General features: G+C 41.8%; 1 protein-coding gene across 2 annotated transcripts in view; it reads right to left on the reverse strand.

Moving 5' to 3' along the window:
* TRHDE (thyrotropin releasing hormone degrading enzyme) overlaps positions 1 to 24,041 on the reverse strand; it is a 338,154-nt gene that overhangs the window by 62,602 nt on the left and 251,511 nt on the right. For both annotated transcript variants that reach the window (XM_073327757.1, XM_073327756.1), the window contains 3 exons: positions 21,760 to 21,848; positions 9,699 to 9,832; positions 9,532 to 9,587 (listed from right to left, as the gene is read on the reverse strand). In XM_073327757.1, the coding sequence (XP_073183858.1) occupies positions 9,532 to 9,587; positions 9,699 to 9,832; positions 21,760 to 21,848 (279 nt within the window). The remainder of the gene's footprint in view (positions 1 to 9,531; positions 9,588 to 9,698; positions 9,833 to 21,759; positions 21,849 to 24,041) is intronic.

The following is a 24,041-nucleotide window of genomic DNA, read 5'->3' on the forward strand; positions in this document are numbered from 1 at the left end:
GAAGGCCTGGTCTAAACTACAGAATTACTTTTGTATAATTACATTACTCAGGGGTGCAAATAATCCACACACCTGAGTGACGTAGTTATATTGACCTAAGTGCTGGGGTAGAGAGCGCTATGTCAGTGGGAGAGATTCTCCTGCCGACATAGCTACTGCCTGTCGGGGAGGTGAATTACTGTAACTAAGCCACGGGAGAAGTTTAAAGCGGAGAGTGTCTTCATTAAAGCGTTACAGTGGCACAGCTCCACTCTTTGCATCCAGAAATCAAGTTAGCTGCTCAGCAGAGGAGCAGGTTCAGCCTCAGGCAGCTGACTGTAGGGAGCTTATGATGGACTGGGTAGCATTGCTCCCATATAGGTGAACTCACCTGGGGTCTTCTCAAAAAGTCAAGGCTCCCAGGGCTATGTTTTTTCTGGACTTCGAAGGACAAACGTGGACAGACAGTAGCTGTGAGGAGAATGTGATTTTTAGGGAATAAATGAGATGCTTTCAACCCTAAGCAGTCCATTTTCAGCTATTTACATCTCCAAAGTTATGTTCACAAGGAAAAGCACTAGAAAATTATTTTTCTTAAAAATAAATGAAAGCCAAGTTTTACCTTCACACTGCTAGTTCCATGCTGTGACGCTGGCTGACCAGGTCATGCTGGAGTATATTCAAGTCCATTCACTTGTGTAGATCAAAGTAACGGTTAGATGTAGAAGTGTGTATTCAGATGTTTAAACTTCATAAAACGAATGGGCTGTTACATGCATTGTTTTCACTTATCTGTTCCTGTCATATTATAATAGCAAACGGTCACATGGTAAATAGCCCTGTAACTAAATAACTCATCAGTCACAAAAGGAGGCTTGGGGATTGCTAATGAAGGAGTTCATCAGAAAAGATGCTAATTCTAAAGCATATAGCCATTGTGGTAATGACCTGAGGTCAGAGACTCAAAATGCATTCCTCACTCCCACCAAAGGAAAACCCCTGTACGTACATTGTCAGCTTGGTGTCTGTGTGAAGAGACTATAAATATGAATTCGAAGAAAAATCCTTTATCTCTGGACTGTTTGGAATCTAACAGGGCAGAATAACTGAATGAGAAGATGGAGATCCCCAGAGTTAGTCTGGGTAGCCCTAAAAGACTTTCAAGAAACTGGCAGTTTATTACATCATTACCACCATTTAAAGTGACAAACTGTGATTCATCTGTTATAAAATTTTACTTGTGTTAACCTCTCAATAACTCCCATTCTTTTTTATTTAGTTAATAAATCTTTAGTTAGTTTACAGTAGAATTGGCTGCCAGCGTTGCCTTTGGTGTAAGATCTGGAGTACCAGTTGATCTGGGTAAGTGGCTGGTCCCTTGGGACTGGGAGCAACCTGATGTGATGTGATTTTTGGTTTAAATGACCATTATCACGAAGTCCAGTTTGTCTGGGTGGCAAGATAGGCTGGAGAGTCTAAGGCAGGGGTGGGTAAACTTATCCAACCCCCCTGCTCCCCGCCCTCTTACCATGCTGCTCAGAGCGGCAGGAGCTCGCAGCCATACCACCGCACTCCCCGGCAGGAACGGCAGGCCAGAGCGCTGGTGGCACAGCAAGCTGAGGCTGCGGAAAGGGGGACAACAGGGGAGTGAGGGGGACAGCCTCCCCGGCCAGGAGTTCAAGGGCCAGGTAGGACAGTCCTGCGGGCCGGATGTGGCCCCCGGGCCATAGTTTGCCCACCTCTGGTCTAAGGGGACTATCTGTGCCTCCTTGGTAAGACTGCTATAGTGATCCAGGAATTCACATTTGTTACTGGGTTGGTGAAATCTAATTATAGAACACACCCCAGTTTGGGGTGCCTGCCCTGGTTTTCTGACAGTTTGCCCTGAGGTAGGAACTCTCAGTTGTGTGATCTATTCCGGACAGCATGACACCCGTAACATCATCTAATTACCCTTTTAGGTTGGTAAAAAGAGACTCTGGGTCCAATATTACCTTATCCTATGACTGTACTTGGGGAATACACCTCTGAGATAAAGGCAGCAGCTATCAAACACCTGCAGCTGGCACATGTCAGCTGACTCGGACTCACGGGGCCCGAGCTACAGGGCTGTTTAATGGCAGTGTAGATGTTTGGGCTGGGGCTACAGGACCCCATGAGAGGGGAGGGTCCTAGAGCCCAAACATCTATATCACAATTAACTTGAGCCCCATGAACCTGAGTCAGCTGACATGGACAAGCTGCGGGTGTTTAATTGCAGTGCAGACATACCCAGGAAGTGGTGTCAGGGTGGCAATTTGTGGTCAGAGAGAAAATCGGGGCCATGCACTCTATCCGGGGCAGAATAACAATTGCCCACAACTACCATCAGGGTTCTCTCAAAATAGGAATGTAGCAAAGAAATTCATCACCACCAAGACCTACAAGCTAATCCACCAAAACTCCTGATCAATGGTATCAAATGATGCTGAATAATCTAAAAGAATTGGTATGAACATTTTATCTTTGCCCTTTGCTAGCAGATCAACAATAAATGTAACCAGCCCAGATTCTACCCCATTGCCGGGCCTATGATCCAATGGACCAGCATCAAGAAAATCTGAATATTCAAGAAACTAACGAGTTGCCTCCCCACAACCTTCTCAATGACATTGCCCCAAAATAGGAGACTGGATACCAGTCAATAACGCAGATTGTCAGAATCAAGAGTTGGTTTCCTGAGCAATTGACATGCAAACCAGGATCCAATCACCTTGACATTTTGTGCTGACTAAAGCACAGGCAAGATCAAAGGAACCTTGGAAATATGCTACATTTCCAGAAAGGAAATCAGTTAAATAACTCCAGAGCTGGAAGGAGAATGTTAACAAATGCTGGGGCAATATCTATTGTATGGGAGACTAAGACTATTCCACTTCCCCACACTTAGTACACCTGATCAAACATTATATTGCTGAAAATCTGATGTAACCTAGGTTTACATGCTTGGTATGATATTGAACCATGTCAGACCCTTAACAAGCATCAGAGCCTATAAAGGACCTTAGATCCCAGGGAGCAAGGGGAAATAGGCATGGCACCATAGACACTGGGTCTCTGATATACTTGCCCAGCAAAAAGGGACAGAAAAGAAAAAGAAATGCTAAAGACAAGATTGACACTCTCAAGAAAAGTAAAATGTTTTCTACTTCTTGCAACACCACTGATTGTAGCTATCTGGATTACCCTTTGCTCAGTTTAAGCCTAGATATACCGTGCATACAATTTCTTCTGTTTTAATTTGATTTTCTCTGTATACTCTTAATAACTCTTGTTTTACTGCAACGCTTGTGGTTTTAGACTGTGTGGAAATTTTAGGCAATTCATATCAAAGTTCAACTTCTAAATGAGGCAGTGAAGGAAGGGTGCCTGAAGCCTATTCCTGCTCAAGATTTTTGGTCAAAAAAAGACTATGGGCTCATCTACACTACGAATGCCTTACTGGCACATCTATACGCACTATCTATAGCTATGCTGACAAAGCCCTCTAGTGGAGATACTGGTTATATTGACAAGGAAGTCCTTTGCTGGTACAATTAAACAGCCTTCCCAAATGACAAAAGCCATATCGGCAGAAGAATCCTTTTGCTGGTATAACTGCACCTAGGATAGGGTTTTTGCTGGCATAGTTATGCTGTCGCAGGGGGTGTAATTTTTTTCACACTCCTAGCTGACATAGCTATGCCAGCAAAGTTTGCAGTGAAGACTAAGCCTAAGGGATTGTCACCCAAAAAGTGCGTCACTGCCAGTGCTGCAGTTCTCCAGATGCTCAGGATGGGCCTAGGGACCATAGTTGAGAAGAGAGTTTAAGGGGCATTAGGATTCGCTCTAACCTTACACTAAAATACATCCACAGAATTGACCAGATTCTGAGAAGTCAGACAAACTACATAGACCACCCAACCGATAATTATTTCCAAAAACACTTCAGTTCAACTCCTAGTAATGTTTTGTGAGCAAGACACTGGGAAAGAACAAACTCACATTTAATGAACCAAACTTTGGGAAATGAAAGCTACACAACTTTAAAATGTTCCTTTGAGGTATGTATTCATCTATATTTCTTATGTTTAAGAGACCATTATGCTGGAGATGTAAAAGGGGAGATAAAGAGGATAATGTACAGTTTGGAGATGTAAAAGCATATATGAATATCAAAAGAAAATATTCAGTGCTCCAAGATAGATTATTGAAGGAATTTTGCAGCTTCCCCCAGACCTGTGGGTATTAAATTACACTAAAGAGAGAAATTGGTACATCCTCTACAAACAAAATGTGGATAAAATTAGCATTAATAACAGCTAGGAAAATCACATTAGGACACTGGAAAAGTGAATCACATCTTTGTATTGCAGAATGGACATGAACCGTATCCAGTTCAGCAACACACTAGGGAGTATTTCAGAAGCTCTGAGATGGGTTGTTCTGCATATAGACTCCTCATATCATATATTCAGGCAGAAATACAGTGTAAGGTAAAAGGGAGTTGCTTACTTTGAAACTATTTTTTGAAAGGCAAGAATAAAATTAATATGCCAGCTGTTTTCCTTTTATTAGTTATTTTAAGTATGAAAATATTAATAACTAGGATTTTAAACATATGTACATTCACTGCTTCTCTCTTTTTCAGAGTGTATATACGTATATATGTGTTGGTGTAGATGAAAATATGACATCTGTGATAACCATATAACAACTACCATCTCTATATCTGGTTAATGAGATTATTTACTCTCACATCTTAAGCACGGACATTTACATAAGCATACTCTCCACTCATCACATACCACTATATAGGATGGGACATAGGCACCGACTCCATGGGTGCTCCGGCGCTCAAGCACCCACTGAAAAAACATAGGGGGTACTCAGCACCCGAAGGGCCGGATTAATCTTTAGTGTGTCCCACCCCCTGCTCCACCTGTGCTCCATCCTGAAGTCCCGCCTCTTCCCCCATGGCCCTGGCCCCACTCAGCCTCTTTCCCTCTTGCACGGAGGGGAGGGGGCAGAGAGGAGCACCCACCAGCAAAAACAAAAGTCAGCACCTGTGGGCTAGGAGAAGACAAACATACTGCACTGAACATGAGACTGAAATAGTACAGTATATGGAGTATAGTAGTAAAGTACTAAACATGGTGATACTCAACATCTGAAGTGATATTATGTGTTGTCCCTCTTAAGAGGAGTTTCATAGAACTTGCAACCCATGGATGAGGACTAAAGTGGCTTTAAACTACCTATGTGCCCTCCTGATCCTGTTTAGGAAATTGAAAGACCCTAACTTTGGTAGCCTTGTGGGTCATTCTAAGTTACATCAGCTTCTAGGGTCTACTGTATGAGCTATAGCAATGCCCATAGCAACGCCTGGAATCACCACAGCATTGTCTCATACAGCCATGCCCCTACTACCACAGGCATGACCTGTATGTCAGCAGTTCTCAAACTATAGCAACCCAAGGACCCCCATTTTGATTTAAAATTTTTCAGGGACCTCCAAGCCTCACTGCTCAGCCCCAGGCCCTGCTCCCACCTCACCCGTTCCATTTAAGCCCCGCCCCACCTCTTTCCGCCCTCTGCTCACTCCATCCCCCATCCCTCTGTTGCGCAATCTGCCCCACCATCACTCACTTTCACCAGGCTGGGTCAGAGGGTTGGGATGCCGGAGGGGACGTGGGCTGTGGGAGGGAGTTTGGGTACAGGAGGGGGTTCAGGGTGTGGGCTCTGGGAGAGAGTTTGGGTGCAGGAAGAGGTTCGGGGTGCGGGCTCTGGAAGAGAGCTTAGGTACAGGAGGGGGTGTGGGATGCAGGCTCTGGGAGGGAGTTTGCGTACAGGAGGAGGTTCGGGGTGCGGGCTCTGGCAGGGAGTTTGAGTGTGGGAGCGGGTGAGGGGTGCAGGCTCCAGCCAGGCAGTGCTTAACTTGGGCAGCTCCCGAAAGCGACCGGCACATCTCTCTGGCAGCAGCTTCTAGGTGGGGGGCCAGGGTGTCTCCCTGCACTGCCCCTGCCCAAAAGCACTGCCCCCGCAGCTCCCACTAGCCGCAGTTTCCTGCCAATGGGAGCTGCAGAGCCAGTGCTCAGGAAGGGGGCAGCATGGGGAGACTCCCTGCCCCCCTCACCCCTCCAGGGGCCGCAGTGACATGCCATTTGCTTCCGGGAGCAGCACAGAGCCAGGGCAGGCAGGGAGCCTGCCTTAGCCCTGCTGTGCCACCAGACTGGGATCAAACAGGCAAAAAGTAAAAAATGAGCAATATATATAGTGAAGTAATGTGACTAAATTAAACACAGACATAGGACAAGTGCAGAGTCCTGCACTTATGACGGAAGAATCCCATGCACTGCTATAGGCTGGAGACTGACTGGCTAAGCAGCAGTTCTGCAGAAAAAGACCTGGGGATTACAGCGGACGAGAAGCTGGATATGAGTCAACAGTGTGCCTTTGCCGCCAAGAAGGCTAATGGCATATTGGGCTGAATTAATTGGAGTACTGCCAGCAGATCGAGGGAAGTGATTATTCCCCTCTATTTGGTACTGCTGAGGCCACATCTGGAGTATTGTGTCCAGTTTTGGGGCCCCCGCTACAGAAAGGATGTGGACAAATTGGAGAGTCCAGCGGAGGGCAACGAAAATTATAAGGGGTCTGGGGCACATGACTTATGAGGAGAGGCTGAGGGAACTGGGCTTATTTAGTCTGCAGGAGAGAAGAGTGAGGGGGGATTAGATACCAACTACCTGAAGGGGGGTTCTAAAGAGGATGGATCTAGTCTGTTCTCAGTGGTGGCAGATGACTGAACAAGGAGCAATGGTTGCAAGTTGCAGTGGGGGAGGTCTAAGTTGGATATTAGGAAAAACTATTTCACTAGGAGGGTGGTGAAGCACTGGAATGGGTTACCTAGGGAGGTGGTGAAATCTCCATCCTTGGAGGTTTTTAAGGCCCGGCTGGACAAAGCCCTGGCTGGGATGATTTAGTTGGGGTTGGTCCTGCTTTGAGCAGGACGTTGAACTAGATGACCTCCTGAGGTCTCTTCCAACCTTAATCTTCTATGATTCTATGATAAGGGTGCTTCATTGTTTGTCTCAGGAAGAATGATATTCTGTACATAAACTGAAAGGGAGAGAATAAGGAGCATGTTCTACACTTATCTGAAGAAATATGGCAAGTTTATCTATCCCCAGTAGTTTAGCTTATTATTCTTTGAACGCTGGCTGTAAAACTGCTGTATGTAAATATGTAAACCTTTCCCATAACCCAATCTGCCACACCCAGATTCTCTTGCAAGGCAACCTATTCATAGTAATATATACCGCTCTACCCTGTAGAAACAGAAGAAGAAGAAAAACAAAATAGAGATCTACCACTGGATCTCCATCACAGGAACATTTCACTCTAGGCAAATAATACATATGTATATACTCTTCTGCTATGCAAAAGTGCTAACTACAGCAGAATACCACTGTAGCTCATCCCTAACAATACTAACTTACATTTTTACTGTGCATTCCATGGGAAAGATCCCAAAGTGCTTTAAAAATCACTGAAGTTCTGTCACCTCCTTAGGGTAATGTAGTAATACTCAGCAATACTACAGAACAATTTGAGAAGGCAAGCGAGGCATGCCTTATTCATCTGAACCCGGGGGAATATTTAGGTACACAAGACGTAATAACCCAAATATGAACTTGGCCTGGACATCTGTGTTAAAGACCTTAGTCTGTAAAAAGCACTACAGGACTTTTAATGACTCCAGGCAGTCAGGACTTTGGCTTTATATCTCATCTAAAAGTGGGCACTTTTAACAACACAGTGCTCAGGATGCTAGCTCAGTATTGATTCAGAGGGAAGATGGCCACCTACTGAATTACCAATATAACTTCTTGAAGTGCATAGATTTTCACTGAGGTGCTGGCCAGATCTGATGTTGTTTAGTTTGTGGAAACTGAAGAGATCACACACTAATATTGTATGGCTGCAAGCAACTCAAACTTTATTAGCAATGAAAAGAAGCCTTGAAGTGCCACACTACAGTTAAATTAGGACAGAATGTTGTTTTACTACAAATGCACTCGTACTTTTAATAGTCAAGGTTGCTCAGAGCACTGTCCAACATTCTAGTGGCAATGTAGAACACTAAGGATGGAACGCTGGCCCCACTGAAGTCAATGGGGCTTGGATTTCACTCAAAGTGATGAACTGTAATTAGCTTTGCACACATTCACGTGGGAAGGTGCATGAAAAGGTTAAAGGGGCTAAAAGGAAAGGGAGAGCGCTCCCACTCCTCTCCTGGGCTTGGGGAAGCAGTTTTTCTCCACAACTTCTTTTCCTATTTAGCTGGTTGTTTCAATCTGCTATAATCACAGGGTGCAAGGATTACCTCTCCCTGCAACCCAAAACATCTCTGCAAGGAATAATTCTAGTTCCACTCCTTGTCCAGACTAGCACTGGCAGTGCCACCAACGTCCCAAAAGCCAGTGGAGAGGACTATGTAGGGGAGGGCACACTGCCATCTTTCATTCTTTCAAAAGGTACAGCTGGGGCATACCTGGCCTGCACTACTCAGTGACGTCATGTCTGAGGCTAGTAATACGTCTCTGGGAGTCTCACCTGATTCAAGGCACTTCTGTGCTGCTGTCTATTGCAACCAGCAGTTTAAAGCCAAAATCTGGCCATAAATATGTCAGCAAACAGAACAGCCAATAGTCTTAACTATAGTTTTTACACAACCTTTGACCGAAGGATGTTTGGCTGAGAGCAGGAGTGTTCCCAAGAATATCAAGTATCTTAAAGTCTGACCAGCTCCAGTTCTTACACTTCTCTTTACTCTTTGACTACAGATGTAGTCCTGAATTTAAAACAGACGAGATTCCATTGCCTTATGTTGTAAACAAATCATTATTTAATCAGCATTGTATTATTTAATCTAATTATGTAACTATGGAAACAATAATAAAGCACTAAAATACTATATAAAGTTTGGAACTTTTAAACAGAACCACAAACCTTCCATGTGGTATAATCATCATCACACAGAAAAATCCTTCTATGATGGATTGCCAAAAAACATATTGGAAAATATAACAGTAATATATCAGAGGAAAAAAATCCTGAAGCTTGAAGGTGTTTTCCATTACAAATTAAATACACTTCTAGGGTTATTTAATAAAAACCGCAACAATATCAAACCTAGTTCATTAGTGAAATAGGGAAGAGATTATTAATCTCCAAAGTGTTATACTGAACTTGGACTCTGAAGACTTGGAAATACCCTATGGCAATTATTGATCAAGAGTGAGGAGAGTGCTACAGACAATGCTTACACTCCATACCGGAGGTGGGGAAAAAGAAAAGAAAAGAAAAGAAAAGAAAAGAAAAGAAAAGAAAAGAAAAGAAAAGAAAGGTGGCAGCAATTGAAGTGTGTTAAAAATTTTAACGTCAAAACACACACATCCTCTGGGAACCGAAATGCAGGAATTGTTACAGGACTGTATATTAGGTTAGATTGTCTACAGGAAAATATACCTGGCTAGATTGAATGCATCATCGATCAAACCTGCTCGATTACTGACAGAGATAACCTGTGAGGGGAAAACCAGAAAAACGGAACCATTCAGGATGATAAAAGCAGTGCCACAGCTCGTACGGCTCACACATCAAAGCAGATCCTCGACATGAAACTAGGAGCTTACCTCATGGTTCCTCATTAGTTGGTCAATTAACAACCTCCAATTCCTGATGTCATAGTTAACCCGAAAATAGCCAGTTTGATTGATGTTCCCCAGCAACCAGCTTGTCTCGTCTAAAGCAGCAATTCTGTGATGTTCTGGAAACAAAGAACAATGTAAGGAAAAGGTTATTTTTTTAAATTTGAAAAGGATTTAACATTGTAAAAGAACATATTTTACTTATTTTTTCTTAAAAGGAATACTTGTAGGAGTAAAATAATTATTTCAATTTACATAATCTTTATAAATCACGAGTAAAATATTTTAAAGAATAGATGAACACTAATTACACAGTTAATTTTGTGGGTTAATTATAATTTTCAACATGTGTTCCACTAATCTAAAGGGGCAACTCAGTATGGACCCTGATCTTCCAACTCAACCAGAACCCATGAGGATCCAGTTACAAAATCGGGGCCCTGGCGAGGCATTTTTTCCAAAGTATCCTTAATTAAATGCCTGGGAAATCAATTGCTACTTCAAGACTTGGAGCCTGATTCCGATCTCCCTACCTAAGTTTTACACCAGTGTAACTCTGTTGATTTAAAGGGAGTTATTTCTGGTTTACACCAGTGAAAGTGAGATCAGAATCAAGCCCTTGCTTTATAGGTGAACCCTAAATAGTTTTGTGCATAATCAATGGGAGCAGGAGCAGGTCCTTTAGTCTCAGGTTTCTAATTGAAAGTGTTTCCAGCAGCTTGGTTTGTAGCCACTAGTCACTGAAAATATCTTTTCATTTTAACCAGTTACTCTTACGCTGTATGTGTTTTTATTTTCATTCCTTTTTAGACAGTCAGCAACAATTTAGGCCTAATCCCATGAACACTTCTGTAAGTACTTAACATTGTTTTCAAGGTGACTACTCATGTGCTTGAAGCATGCACATAAACATCTGCAGGACAAACACACGGCCACATTTCTTTAACGCCAGTGAAACGGCAAGGAATGCAGGATCAAGCCCCAAGTGTCTCATAAAGAATGGCTTAATTTAGTAAATTCTTTTGATTCTACTAGTTTTTACTGTAAACTAGGATTTGCTAGAAAATCAAAAGGTGTTTGTTTTTTTTTAAATTATTGCCACACCAAGTCCTGTAAGGTAATTTAGCCTGTACGCACTTGATCAACGCTACAGCCTAATATTTGTTTCCCTTGTCATCTTTTTTAAAAAGAAAACTACATGCAGATTTCTCTTGGACGTAGTTCCAATGGGAAACTGATTAGTGTGCCTGAACTATGTAAAACTAGTGAAATTATGAAGTGAAATGCAAATAAATATGGTTTGATAATTCACATATGCCATCTAATACTAGATACGTTGACATACTAGACAACCTGGTTTTCACTTATGGTATTCTTTGTAAAAAGAATTAAAACTATGGGTGTAGGGTATACGTGACACCTCCATTTTAACTGTAACACCAGTAGCACGTGATAAGATAGATGACAATAATCAAAACTTTAAGGTGCAGCAATACAGACCACAAAAACCCTGATTCTACAAACACAGAGCACATATGCAACTTTATGTATGCTTGCAGTTCTGTTATGCACATGAGTTCAGTTAAATGTTGGCAGGACCAAAGCCTCCATAAATTACTACAACACAATTCTGTCACTGATAAGGTTTTTCTAATATTAATATTTTTAAAAACACTTTTTTGGAAGTTGCAAAAGACTTATCCAATTCACTACTTGTTATTTTTCTGCTAAGGCTTATCTAAACTTGCACCAGTTTAAACAAACAAGTTTAATTAAAGAGGTTTATATAAAATTGTGAAAACTCCTATGAGGGCACAAGTATATTGGTTTAAGACTGTTTACATCAGTTTGGCTTGCTCTGCAAATTTATGAGGGCAACCAAACCACTATAAGCCAGGTTTAAATTGATTTAAGAGTTTCAACACCCAAAGTTTCACCCATTTAACTAGACTGGTTTTAAAAAATCACACTTTTAGTTAAACTGATTCAACTTTATGTGTAAACAGACTAATTCCTTTTAATTATACAGTAATATAGGGAGGGACAAATGAGACAGCTTTGGACAGGAGTAAAGGACACATTAACTCCTTACTCTTTTATGTTTCAACTCGTCATTTGCCGTACCTATCCTTGTTAATATAACCATGGCTGGCATAGAAGAGGATGCAGAGGGACTCTGTATCCAGAGTCAAGACACACGAAGATTCCTGGCACAACAGGAAATTGATTGAAATAAGGTCTCCACGCTGAAGATAGGATCTGAAAATTATGCTCCTCTCCCTGCAGAGAAGCTACCAGCATTACTGCAAGGAGGAGAGGTTATGGGTATGATTCAGTGTTACAGATGGCTGTGTACTCTCCCACATGTCAACTGATGGGGTAGAATAGTGGTGGAAGGGCTGTTTGTCTGCAATGGGCCCCTCCATTGCGAGTTATAGCTTTGTTTTGTACTTCACAGGTGACAGAAGCCAGGATTAAGCTCATCACGTTTTTTAGTAAGTGAAAATTCATTATGGATATTTTTACTGGTTATATTTGTTTCTGTGTATGACTTTTCTATTAGTAATTGTGCTTTAATTGCTGCAGTATTTGAAAATAACGACTCATAAATGGTTAATCCATACCATTAAATTAAGTCTAAAAACCCTTCAAAATTGGCAAAGATCTAAAATTAGTTATGAACCAATGTTGTCCAATAACCTGCAATAACGAAGTGCAGACTAGCTAGATAAGGTAGGTGTGTGATAAAATAAAGGGAACAAATACATATACACCCTTCTGATAAAAGTAAAAAGAACAGGAGTACTTATGGCACCTTAGAGACTAACAAATCTATTAGAGCATAAACTTTTGTGGGCTACAGCCCACTTCATTGGATGCATAGAATGGAACATATAGTAAGATATATATATAGATATATAGATATAGATATATACACACACACACACATACAGATAAGTTGCAAGTTACCCTACAAACTGTGCCTTGCATAATGACAGGTTTCAGAGTAGCAGCCATGTTAGTCTGTAGCCACAAAAAGAAAAGGAGTACTTGTGGCACCTTAGAGACTAACAAATTTATTTGAGCATAAGCTTTTGTGAGCTACAGCATCCGTGAGTTGCATTTGATGAAGTGAGCTTTAGCTCACAAAAGCTTATGCTCAAATAAATTTGTTAGTCTCTAAGGTGCCACAGGTACTGCTTTTCCTCATACAAACTGTGAGAGGCTAATTAGTTAAGATGAGCTATTATCAGCAGGAGAAAAAAACTTTTGTAGTGATAATCAAAATGGCCCATTTACACAGTTGACAAGAAGGTGTGAGGATACTTAACTTAAGGAAAAAGATTCAATATGTGTAATGACCCAGCCACCCCCAGTCTCTATTCAAACCCAAGTTAATGATATCTAGTTTGCATATTCATTCAAGCTCAGCAGTTTCTCATTGGAGTCTGTTTCTGAAGCTTTTCTGTTGCAAAATTGCCACCCTTAAATCTTTTACTGAGTGGCCAGAGAGGTTGACTATCTAAGCTATTTATGCCACATGACATGATATAGCATGATACCTGCCAGTCCAAGCTGACAACTTCAAAATACTCTCTTCCATAAATATTAGCTGTAGGATGTGTCATACAGAGATCGCGCTGATACAGAACAGCAGTATCTTTTCAAAAACTGAAAATGTTATCCCTGCTTTCAGTCAGTTTTAACTACAATCATAACCTCTTTTTTTTTCCATAAGGCCATTGATATTTGACCTTTTCAAGCAAAAGGGGGCAGGAATCTTTCTATGCCATCCCAGCTCAAACAAGCAGGTGGTTATGGTAAAGGGTTGTCTGATGCATGTACTTCACATAATTCTATATAATTTACTGGAATTTGATGTTGGAGCCTGTGTGTATTCTCATAAATTTCTATACACAAAGTTCTCTTTTTCCCCCCATGATTTTCTGGTGGTTATGTGCAACTGAAAACCACTATACACAGGCAATTTCCCCACTTATCAAAAACATATTTATTAAACTATCACAGTAGAAACACTACAGTTCAGGAGAAGGTGGCATCCCCTTCTAAACACCATATTCAATCATTCATAAATTTCTCAAAAGATATTCCTTCTGGGCAGAAATCTCTCATTACTGATTGCAAAGATTGATTTTTTAAGTTCAGACTAAACTATACAGTTATTTTTGAGTTTTAGGGAAATAAAAAAATGCATCCTACTTTTTTTCCTTTACAAATATTGTTAATTGGTTAATTCAGGCGGAGTGAAGAGGTCTTAAAGTTGGGGTTAATTACATTTGCACTCACTGTAAATAATTAACTCCCTTTCCACCCTTGCAGTGGAAAGAGACCTTAAAGAGGCATTAGTGATAGGTCTAGGGGAGACAAGGCAGTTTGTTGTTTTTACACGAGTTAACATATTAAGTTAAAGACTGTGGGAGAGCACAGGGTTAACCTTTACCTACTAACTCTTGTTAAAACCACAGGTCCCCTTGTCTTCATAGGATGTTATCTTGTGTTAGTTGCTATGTTAGCTAAGACAAGAATGAACCTTTTTCCTTAGCGAAGACAAGGGCTAAATGAGAATCAGGCCTAATCACTTGAAGTTCTGACCTCCTACTCTCAAGGTTCTGAATGGCCTCAACTCCCTTTGAGATCAGTAGTTATGGATTTTGGGCACCCTGAAGGGGGAACTCAGCATCTTGCAAGATCAAATCCATGCATCGAGCATCCATCTGGAAGGAAGTGCCTTGATGCTGACAAACATATGGGCCTTGTCTACAAGCCGCTTTTATAATGATTTAACTATTTTGGTTAGAAGTGTCATTTTTCTACATAAATTGTTAAATTAACATGGAATAAAGCTCTCTTATGCTGGTATTGCTTATTCCCTTTCCCCACAGGAATAGCAATACCAGTATAAGGCACATTTATACCAGTGAGGGCTGGTTGACAAGTTTCAGAGACCTTTTTCAATTAAAAAAAATGCTGTTTTGGCAAAATGAAGATACTTTGCGGGAGCATATCAGTTTCAACAACATTTTTTCTAAATTTTTTGGTGGGAAAATTTCAAACCAAAACAAGTCAAATGAAAATGAAATATTTTATTTAAACATGATTCAACTATTATTTTGATTGGATTTGCCATTCTGTTTCAATTCAGTGTGGAAAAAAGTTGTTTCCACCCCATGTATTTTCATCAGATGACTACATCCATTGACACTGCCAGGGGGTGGGACTGATTCGTTTTACCCACATGTGGCGTCCTACAGTGAGAGTAGCAGCAGCTCTGTTCATGTCCTGGCTCAGTTGTTGGGATAGAGGGAGGGCTGTGATTGTGACTGAATGTGCATCTTTGGTGAAAGGAAGCAGGGATTTCCAGGCTCTGTGACTCCCTGACCCCCACAATTGCTGGGCACTGCAGTGAAGCAGGACATTTTGCCTCACGAATCCTGCCTTTCTCTCCCTGTTCGGACAGATGAAAAGAGAGTGGAAACATTCAGGTCAGACTCAGCAGCTGTCGATGCTGTTCCACTACAGGCAATACTGCATCATCCCTCACACAGCTCTCCGCCTGAGAGCTCTGTTAGTGGCACCAGCAGACCCATGGGCGGCATATATAAGAGGCTTGGGGACGCTAAGCCTCCCCAAAATAGGCTGGCCATGCAAGAAGGCTAATGCCACGAATGCGGCGCAGGTCATCTCCCTTGGGGGGGGGGGCGCCAACTTTGAAATGCTGGACGTGAAGTTATCTAGAAGCTTGGGGCATCACTGGTGCCTGGACTGTGGCCCCACCCGTGCTCCACCTCAAGGCTCTGCCCTGCTCGGCCTCTTCCCCCGAGACGCCTCCTGCCTGCCACTCGCTCCTCTCCGCAGCAGAGAGGAACGTGCAGCTGGGCAGGCCTCTGGGGAAGAGGTGGAGTGGGGGCAGGGTCTTGGGGGTGAGGCCACGGTCCAGGCGCCAGTGCCCCCCACTTTCTAGGGAGCTTCCGGTGCTCACATGTAAGCTTCCCCAAACGGGAGACTCTCACACTGCCTATGAGCAGACCCTGGCACAAGGTTGCATAGAAGCAGCACTCATCTGTGCAGCAGTTTAGGGTGGGAAAAGAAAGACCAGCTCTTGAGACATGGTTTGCTCAATGGTGAAACTGTTGTGGAAGGCTCAGCATCATGAACCCAGGGAAGTAAAGGGAGGGAACCACATTGCCACAGGGAGTCAGCAGCCTGAGGCAGACAGCTCCTCCAGAGAGGAATATTGCCCCAGAGCATAATCAAAAACACAGGGGGCAGGAAGTGGTAATGATTAAGAAGAGCTGGAATTTAGCACAGCTTCAGTTAGTTTTGTATCTCCTCCTGAATCGCCTGAGGTTGATTCCGCTTTAGAGGCTGACCCCAGCAGGCTATTGCCCAAGCACCAGCAGCTACAGCTCCCTCGAAAATCTTGCTCCATTATTTTCCCTCTAAAAAGAATGTGGTTGTTAGTCATGGCTCCCATGTGGGGAAAGATCACTGCCTCCATATTGGTGGACACAGTTTTGGTGGGAACACTAAGGGGGAAAGTGTTCCCACAATGCATTTGTCTCAGCAACAATTATCAATAACTGAACAGTCCCAGTCTTTTTAATCTCTTCTCATATGGAAGCTGTTCCACACACTTAATCATTTTTGTTGCCCTTGTCTGTACCATTTCCATTTTTAATATATCTTCTTTTGAGATGGGGAGACCAGAACTGCAGGCAGTATTCAAGGTGTGGGCGTAACAGGGCTTTTCATAATGGCATTATGATATTTTCTGTTTTATCATCCAAACCTTTCCTAATAGTTCCTAGCATTCCATTAGATTTTTTGACTGTTCCTGCATATTAAGTGGATGTTTTCAGAGAACTATTCACAGTGACTCCAAGATCTCTTTCTTGAGTGGTAGCAGCTAATTTGAACACCATCATTTTGTATGCATCACTGGGATTATGTTTGCCAATATGCATTACTTTGCATTTATCAACATTGAATTTCATCTGCCATTTTGTTGTCCAGTCACCTAATTTTGTGAGATCCCTATGTAATTCTTAACAGTTTGCTTTGTACTTAACTAACCTAAGTAATTTTATATCGTCTGCAAATTTTGCCAACTCACTGTTTATCCCTTTTTTAAGATAATTTATGAATATGTTAAACAGCACTGGTCCCAGTACAGATCCCTGGCAGACACAGATATTTACCACTCTCCATTCTCAAAACTGACCATTTATTCCTACCCTTTGTTTCCTGTCTTTTATCAGTTACTGATCCATGATAGGATCTTCCCTTAATGACTGCTTACCTTGCTGAAGAGCATTTGGTGGGGGACCTTGTCAAAGGCTTTCTGAAAGTCCAAGTATACTATATCCACTGGATCACTCTTGTCCACGTTTGTTGACCCCCGCAAAAGAATTCTAGTAGATTGGTGAGGCATGCTTTCTTTTTACAAAAGCTGTGTTGACTCCTCCCCAAAAAATCATGTTAATCTATGTGTCTGATCATTCTGTTCTTTACTATAGTTTCAACCAATTTGTCTGGTACTGAGGTTAGGCTTACCAGCCTGTAATTGCCATGATCGCCTCTGGAGCCTTTTTTAAAAATTAGCATCACATTTACTATCCTCCAGTCATCTGGCACAGAAGCTGATTTATGTGATAGGTTACATACCACAGTTAGTAATTCTGCAATTTCATATTTGAGTTAATTCAGAACTCTTGGTGAATAGCATCTGATCCTGGTAACTTACTACTGTTTAATTTATCAATTTGTTCCAAAACCTCCTCTACTGATACCTTAATCTGTGACATTTTCTCTGTTTTTCACCTAAAAACTAATGGCTCAGGTGTGGGAATTTCTCTCACATCTTGTGTAGTGAAGACCGATGCAAGTAATTCATTTAGCTTCTCCACAATGGCGTAGTCTTAAGTGCTCTTTTAGCATCTCGATTGTCCAGTGGCCCACCGATTGTTTGGCAGGCTTCCTGCTTCTGATGTACTTTAAAAAAAATCCTATTAGTTTGGCTAGTTTTGAGTCTTTGGCTAGTTGCTCTTCACATTCTTTTTCGGCCTGTTTTACTCTTACACTTGTCTTGCCAGAGTTTATGCTCCTTTCTATCTTTTTCAGTAAGATTTGACTTCCAATTTTTAAAGGCTGGGCTGGCCTTTTGCCTTCTTTAGTGTTGTGTTTAGACATGGTGGACTGTTTTTGGTCCTTTTACTATCCTTTTTATTTGGGGATATACATTTGATTTGAGCCACTATTGTGGTATTTTAAAAAAGTTTCCATGCAGCTTGCAGGCATTTCACTCTTGTGACTGTTCCTTTTAATTTCCATTGAACTAGCTTCTTCATTTTTGTGTAGTTCCCCTTTCTGAAATTAAATACAACTGTAGTGGACTTCTTTGATATTCCCTCCCCTGCCCCCAGGATGTTAAATTTTATTATATTAAGTTTCTGTGGTGCCTACTATTTCAATATCCTCATTTAATACTAGTCACTCAAGTTCACCCATCTTGTTATTTAGACATCTAGCATTTGTATACAAACACTTATAAAATTTGTCACTTTTTATTTATCTGCCTTTATGTGATGTAATTGAATGGGATTCACTTTCATTTGACTTTTTCTCATCAGTTCCCACCTGTGCTTTATCGACATCTATCCTCTCCTCTTTACTAAGATATAGAGAATCCCCATTAATAGATCTTCTCCAAGGGGATGTCTCTGTCAGAACCGGGTGCTCCTCCACAGCTGTCAGCTTTCCCCCAAGCCCTTAGTTTAAAAATTCCTCTTTAAGATGGGGTGACCAGAACTGAAATCTGGTTCCAGTGATCTGGTTCTATTTTGGTTTAGCAGGAGCCCATCCTTCCTGTATTAGGGTCCTCCTTTCCCAAAAGGTTCCCCAGTTCCTAATAAGCTGGTAACATCCCTTCTTATAGCATCATCTCATCCATGCATTGAGACCCTGCAGCTCTCCCTGTCTATCTGGCCCTTCGCATGGAACTGGAAGTATTTCAGAAAATGCTTCCATTTCAGAAAATGTTTCTGAAATGTTGCAAGTTGAGGAATATCCATCAGAGTCCACCTTGGAGTGCACAGAATGGATTCCTAACACCACCACGCAGTCAGGCATCAGTCCCAGTACCTTTCTTGTGGACTGACTATAATTTGCTTTAATTATTGCACTGGGGAGCCTCAGAGAGAGAGAGACAGACCAACCTGCCAGCTGTGGAATTACTGGCACAAGAGACAAACCACTGTATTAAATGTCTTAGAGCATTGTGCTTATGGATCACCTGATGAATTTCTCTGGCCCTCTCTCCCTCTGTCTCATATTTAATTTTGTCAGCCCAATGTTGTGATGGAAAGTCCATGGCTGCTGGCTTCAGGATGGGGCCCTGCGTGCACCCTCCAGCACCTTTGAGTGCCTCTTGTGGATGTGGCACCACAGAGTGTTAGTCTCAGAGTCTCTCCTGGCTACATGACAGTGGGAAGGGAGCTTTTTCACAGTGGTGGTAGGCTGGCCCAGCTGGCTCCTGCCCTAGCAAGAAGGTACATCTGCTACCATCTCCATGCACCCCCCTCGTCTTCCCCATAATCTCCTTTCCAAGTCCTAGGGGATTTTATTTTTTTCATTTATGTTGGTCTGTGTGTCACTGACTCACCCTCCTCTCACCCTGACTAGTTGACACTGAGCTCTGTCCCACTGATAACTGAATTCAGAATGGCCACTATTGGACTTGCTCTTCTGAGTTGAAAGAAAAGTGCAGCCGGACTCCCAAGCCAGTTGTTAGACCTCTTGAGCTTCTTCCTCCAGTTGCAGAATTGCTTCTAGACAACGTCCAGTGACAGGACTACAGCAGTACTCCTCCTCTGTACTATGGAAACCCTCTGGGATTCCCCACAAGTTAACAAGCCTGGAAACTGCCTCCTTCAGACTCAGAACACTTCCTGGAGCAACAAGCACATTATCCCTGTATCAGCTGCAGAAAACCTCCTAGGATTCCCCTAACATCAATCATTGTATTCTGCAAATACAAGGGGTATAGCATTTACATGTTTAACATATCCAAAATTGATGTCATCATTTTTATTGAGGTATCATCTAAGACCCTACTACGCTAGACATTGTAGAAACATGCAAGATGATACCAACCCTGCCCTGATGAGCATACAATCTAATCTGAAACCAGTGAGTGAGGGGTAGGGGAACGACAAGCATAAAGACAGTAGATCATCATCGCGTTGATTAGCTATGCACACCAATTTATGGCTCGGCATCATTTGAAAGTTTTTTTTAAAGTATAGCTAACAGTCATTCTTGATGACTGCTCACTATAGCCATCATTAGTTTGTTGATTTTGTATAGGCCTCTCTGAGTAGGTCTGAAGGAGAAGAGTTTAGTGGCTTTTCAGATTAGGTGAGGGAGGGCATTCAGTGAGTAAAGGGCAGCAAGGCAGAAACTGTGCAGCTGATCATGGGAGACACTCATAAATGAGTTTTCAAGGCTGCCATCAGTGGCAGAGGGAAGGACGTGTGTGTGAAAGTGAGACTGTGAGAATGATAGTTATACAGGCCTGATCAGCTCCCACTGCAGGCAATGGGAATCTCATCATTGACTTCAGTGGGAGCTGGATCAAGGCCTGAGGGACAAGAACAGATAAGATAAGGATAAGGTAAGGATGAGACAGAGTGTGAAGGGGCTTAAAGTATTATCACTGTGGCCAACTTAATGCTGCTGTGGGAAAAATTAACATCTGCATTTCCTGACCGGAGTGTGCCTAAATTCTAAAATGAAAATGACACTGGTCCCAGACCCCAGTCCTAGACCAGTGCCAAAAAAAAAAAAAAAAAAAAAAAAAAACCCCAACAACCTAGATCATGGGAGCAGTAATAAAATATTAAGGTCTGATACATCATGAACAATCAGGGCTAGAAACACATACCTTATACCACTAGAAAGTTGGGATTCTCATATTTCCACTGCTATACTGGTATACACCATTCATTTCTAGCCCTGCTGGTTGCTAAGCTCTAAGGTACTATTATCCCTTACTGACCTGTAAAAGAACAAAAAGGAAAAGACAGGCACACACAGGCTTGGCTATTTCTTCCTTCCAGTTCTATTTACTCTGGAAGGAAACCCATAGGCTATACCTTTTCTGTACTGTCAACTGGGTCAATTCTTCCTCTACTGCCCAGGCATGTAGGGGATGTATGGCTCCTTCTCTTCCACTTCTTCTAATCTTATCATACAACTCCCCAACTTTTTTTTCATCCACTTCAATTCTGACATAAATTCAGTAGCAGATACAGCATGCACTGTCAGGGAAAGAGAGGAATGCTTTCTAACATTTGCAAGATGGTATTCTTAGCTGCTTTTTGGTGATAAAAGGCATTGGCTTCTAGCTCTAGTTGTTCTCAAGATAGTGGTTGCTACAATTATGTCAGAATTGAAGCAGGGGGTAAAAGCAAGATGGTAATCAGAATAATGCTCCAATATCTAGCAACCTACCAGGGCTAGAAACAGTTTGGGAGATCAATAAAAAGATTTTGGGGGACACTAAATGTTTCTTAGCACTGGTTGTGGATGATTGATCAAATTAAAAAAAAAACAGTATTCTTAACCTTAATATTACATTACTGCACATTTTGCATTTATTATTTTACAGATTTTACACTCAGCAGGTGTTTTATTACAAAGATATTTTATTTAGCTTTCACCATTCTATATAGGGAATTGCATTTATACAATAATTTAGTATGTGATCTCAGATATAAAATAGCTGCTTTGGAACATCTTTCTGTTTAAAACCTTCTCTTTGCACCATCTAACTTTTGTGAAAATTACCTTGTTCTTTCCTCTCCTCCCCCCCACCAAAAAAAAATCTTTCTGGCAGTTCATTTTCAAGCAGCTGAAATTGGGTGCACAGCAACTAAACAATTACCTACGATCAATTCTGAGACACAGTTCAGGAAAACACATGTATGCTTTACAAGATTCCACTGTGAGGAAAGTTTATTTTTACCTGATTTGTTAGACACCCATATAATTGCCTCTGAAGAGATGTGGCTCGTATTTCCTACTGCAATTGTTAGTGGAATCTGCCACAAGTAGCTGCAAGACAAAGGAGGGGATCTAAGAACAAAAATACTGAACCAAGTCTTCTCACTCACAGCAATCAGGGATCACATCAAAGAAATCACAACACAATTTCAGTAGCAGTAAAGATTTTGATTCTAATAAGTTACTTTGATTTTAAGATGAATATAATAGTGGTAACAAACCAACGAAAAAGTCATTCATCTTAAAAAAAATACTGAATTAGATTTTTCACAAGCTACAACACAAGAGATTTTTTTCCACAAGGTTTCTAGTACAAGGTTTTTATAAAAGAAGAAAGAATGACATCCATAAAAAGATGACCACCGTTCATTCATTCCTGAAAAAGAGAAACCCAAGGGGAAAACATTCTTTGGTTTAGATGGTCTGCTAAGTTTAAAAGCAACCTAAAAGCACTGCCATTCTTTTAGCATTAACTTCTTAACGTGTTATATCAGGCTTTCATTACTAGTAGATTATGACTAGTATGATTATGTAAAGTTAATGGGCCTATTCCTCTACTGACTTGCCCCTCCTGTTGTCATTTACACCTGGGCAAATTACCATTCAGATTTGGACAAATGCAGCTGGCACAGGTGTAAGGGAGAATCAAACCTCAGCATCTTCATGGTGCACAACCACGTCATTCATTGAATAAATGTCAGTAATTCATCTAAGATCTTCATAACATTTTACCCTAAAGAGAAATTACTGCACACTATATGTCTTTTCTCAGGATATGGAAAGGATCCTTTAGGATGCCATTATTACCCCTACTTTCAACTCCCCACAACCACCTCAAACACAAAATCCTTCCCCCAGCTTGGGAGAGTTATAAATGTTTCCCCTACAGAGCCTCCTTCCAGGTGTGATTTTTAAATCAATTTAGTTAAACTGATGCAAATGTCTGTGGACAAGCACTTAATGTCCAAATCAGCTCCATGACCACCAGTATTTGTCATTTCAAAATTATTTGGTGTTTAAAAGTTTTAAACCGCAACTATCACTCCCCTGAGATTCTCTCATTCAGAAGTTTGCCCCACTTAACTATATGCAATACTTAAATGTCACAACACCAATAGACATGCTTGCAAATGACTAATGGTCCACCAGGGAATACATCTGGCATACTGTGCTGAAAGTTACACACATCATGGAGTGCATAGCACTGAATTTCCTCAGTACGTATTCAGAGAGAAATGGTGGACTCCTAAAAAGGAATCTAAGGGCTTCTCTACATGGTGGGGTAATGTGCATCATGAGGGTCTGATTTTTAAAGTGCATTAATGTGTTGAGCATTAATTGGTCTGTGCAGACCCTGCTGGTGTGCTGTAACATACTGCTGTTTGAAACATTACTATGTTAAAGTGTACGAGGGCAGCAGTTCTCAACCAGGAGTCTGGGGCCCCCTGGCAGGATACAAGCAGGTTTCATGGGGTCTGCCAAGAAGGGCCAGTGTTAAGACTCGCTGGGGCCCAGGGTAGAAAGCCGAAGCCCTGCTGTGTGGGGCTCAAGCCTGGAGCCCCAAGCCCTGCCACCTGGGGCTGAAGCCAAAGTCTGAGTTTTGTGTAGCCCCCTTTGGTGTGGGGCCCTGGGATTTTTGAATCATAGAATCATAAAAGATTAGTGTCGGAAGAGCTCTCAGGAGGTCATCTAGTCCAACCCCTTGCTCAAAGCAGGACCAACCCCAACTAAATCATCCCAGCCAGGGCTTTGTGAAACCAGGCCTTAAAAACCTCTAAGGATGGAGATTGCTTTCTACCACCGAGCACCGGCCCTGGCTTTTACATGCAGAAAAACAGCTGTTATGGTACCGACGGGCAGGAGAGTTTTTATAGCATGGGGGGGGACCTCAGAAAGAAAAAGGTTGAGAACCTCTGCACGAGGGAACCTTTAGTGAGCATCAGCAATGTCTACACAGACCAATTAATGCACAACATGTTAGTACTCTGCAAAAATCACATCCCCAAGGATACATTACCCCACTGTGTAGACAAGTCCTAAGTTACTTCTGTCTCCCCCCCCCCACTATTTTCAGATGGCATCAATGTTACATGGATTATTTGATTCCTTCGCTTATTACAATCCAAATGCCTGATTCAGCAAATACTAATGCACATGAGTAGCTTTACACACTTGATTTCTCACATACGTAAGTGTTTGCAGCATCCAAATTATCCAAATCCAAATAGGGAAGTACATCTGGGA

The sequence above is a fragment of the Lepidochelys kempii genome, chromosome 1 (genome assembly GCF_965140265.1).
Source record: "Lepidochelys kempii isolate rLepKem1 chromosome 1, rLepKem1.hap2, whole genome shotgun sequence".
NCBI lineage: Eukaryota > Metazoa > Chordata > Testudines > Cheloniidae > Lepidochelys > Lepidochelys kempii.